This window comes from Alexandromys fortis, unplaced genomic scaffold (assembly GCF_014885135.2).
Source record: "Alexandromys fortis isolate MF-2015 unplaced genomic scaffold, M_Fortis_MF-2015_v1.1 scaffold_181, whole genome shotgun sequence".
NCBI classification, from domain to species: domain Eukaryota; kingdom Metazoa; phylum Chordata; class Mammalia; order Rodentia; family Cricetidae; genus Alexandromys; species Alexandromys fortis.
Genome location: NW_026068069.1, coordinates 2,440,886 through 2,443,460, shown reverse-complemented (window position 1 = coordinate 2,443,460; position 2,575 = coordinate 2,440,886). Strand labels below are relative to the sequence as shown.

General features: G+C 35.0%; 1 protein-coding gene across 1 annotated transcript in view; it reads left to right on the top strand.

Annotated features, from left to right (window-relative positions):
* LOC126487876 (ubiquitin carboxyl-terminal hydrolase CYLD-like) overlaps positions 1-2,575 on the top strand; it is a 36,963-nt gene that overhangs the window by 7,221 nt on the left and 27,167 nt on the right. The window contains exons 2-3 of the mRNA XM_050120914.1: positions 177-479; positions 2,006-2,111. Of these exons, the coding sequence (XP_049976871.1) occupies positions 177-479; positions 2,006-2,111 (409 nt within the window). The remainder of the gene's footprint in view (positions 1-176; positions 480-2,005; positions 2,112-2,575) is intronic.

The following is a 2,575-nucleotide window of genomic DNA, read 5'->3' as shown; positions in this document are numbered from 1 at the left end:
AGTTTCATCATCAGATACAGCTTCTTTATTCTTTAAACACCCTAAACCCAACAGCAGCTGCTAGTCATATTTCATATTATGGATATAATTTAGAGTTTTTCCAAAGTAATTTCCTGAAATCCCTTTAATGGATAATCTTTTTATATCTCCTTTTAAAAAAAACCTTTGAAAACTAGGTAAAAGGTCGTGGCCAAGATTTCACTGATGGGGTATGTCAAGGGAAACAGCTTTTTCAGTGTGATGAAGATTGTGGCGTGTTTGTGGCATTGGACAAGCTGGAGCCCATAGGCGATGATGACAATCGATCGGAAAGTGATTTTGCAGCCCCGGGGGATACAAAGCAGGCTGAACCTCCCCCTTTGGAAATAAACTCCAGAGTATCTCTGAAGACCGGAGAAAGTATAGAATCTGGAACAGTGATATTCTGTGATGTTTTGCCAGGAATAGAGAGTCTAGGATATTTTGTTGGTGTGGACATGGTAAGGATTTTTTGAGTTTTATTATTGTGAATATATATATTAATTTTATTATCAATTTAAGAATAAATTGAACACTTTGTATTCTTAAAATGGACTAATTTACAGTATTTTAAAGATCATATTCTAGTTTGTCTTTGGTACAGGAACATTACAGTAGGAATGTGAGCAGAAACAATACGTTTACCACATTTTTTCGTGTTTTAGTAAAGTGGGATAATACTCTCAGTCTTTAAATTCTCCTTATTTTAACTGACCAGTAGACAAAAACAAAAACCAAACCAAAACAATAAAACAAACTGACATTTCTCTAAGTCCAAATATATTGTATGATACTGTATTTTCCTTTAATTTAAAATACTTTTGATACTTTTTTGTATATTTGCTAAAGTTTAATTTTCTCATAATATAGAGATGGTTGGGTATGAATGTTCCAGTGTGTTTCTGTTGCCTTGTACTTAGAAATTGTGTAAGATGGCTCATTAGTTAGGTATAAAATAAGAATTTGCCAGACTCTCGCTATGTGAAATTAGAGCCAGAGTAAGACCCGTGGGTCTCTCAGAATCGTTAATAATTAAGAACAAGAATTCTCTAAATGAGAGTTTAGTGTTTCAGAGGAGTTGTAGACTGGGTAGAGAGAATGTTGGAGAAAGAAGGCCATTATTTTTTCGACTTAGTCTCCCCTTGCTATAGGTTTCTTGGGCCAGGCTTTAGATGTTACAGGAACTGTTTGGGTCCTCTCCCTTCTTAATGGTGACCTAGGAGGTCATCTTATATAGCCCAGGTAGGCTGTTTTGAGACTTGCCTGCCAGCTCCACACAAGTTCTGTCCGTTGTTTGATTTATGCGAGCATCAGTTCAAACAGTCCCGTTAGACTTCTTGATAAGAAAGTTTGTCGATCCCAACTTTACTCATGGCTGTCTGTTTCCAGGGACAGGCTAACATTCCACACTGGTTCTCAGGGCAGTTGTTTCATGGCCATCTGCTTGTGCCTCACGAATAACTCCTGTAGCTGGTGACACAGTAGAGAATAACTTAGAAAATCAAGACTTTCCCCATTTTTTGAGGAAAGTCTTGTATACCCACAGATAACGAGAGAATTCTGAAGTAACTGCTCTTCTGTTTATAAAAAGACACACAGTAATACAGTGAGCAAAGTGCCCAGGGGATGCAGATGTCTGATTAACTTTAAGGGTAGGTTTCTGGGTAAAATAATGCATTCCTAGTAAATTTTCCTTTGCAGACAATGTCTCTTTAAACCTCAGCTGGTGTTATTACTGCAGACTAAAGTATGAAAAACGCTTTTGATTCATTATTTTGTGTGTTTGCTGTAAGTTGATTGTTATTATTTTTATTGTAAAACGTTGTTACTTTAGCAGATATTTCTAATACAGCCTTTCTTTTGGGCAAAATAGTTATCATTTTTCTATGAAAGATATCTTAGGTAAAACTTTTGAAAGAAATGTTGGTGTTCACATTTTTATTTATCGACAAAGGTATATAAAGGTTTACTTTTTTGGCATTTCAAGGATAACCCTATTGGCAACTGGGATGGAAGGTTTGATGGAGTACAACTTTGTAGCTTTGCAAGTGTTGAAAGTACGATTCTTCTGCACATCAATGATATCATTCCAGGTATGTCTCCTTTATGTATTCAGAAGATAGTTTCTAACATGTATTTTGTTATGATAGTGCAAATATATACTAAAGATGGATCTCTTGAAATTGGCTTTATATTGTAGAATTGTCATTATATAGACTAACCTTTCTTTTCTCGTGAACCAAGGCAATAAAGGTTATTTCTAAAAGTATGTAAGTATAGTGAAGTTTATACATTATCTCTTACATTGTCTTCTCCTAGACATTCTAATAGAGAAAGAAATCCTGTCTTGTAATTGGAAGGTTCAAAAATACAAAAAATGCTGTCTCCTGGAGTAAGAGATGAAGCTAGAAGCTTTTAAAAAAAAATGGTTTATCTCATCTAAACTCCACAGAGGATTCAGGATTCTTATTAAATGATGGCTGAAGTTCCTTTTTTTGTTGTTTTTAATTATTTTTTTCATTTATTTTACATCCTGATCTCAGTTTCCCCTCCCTCC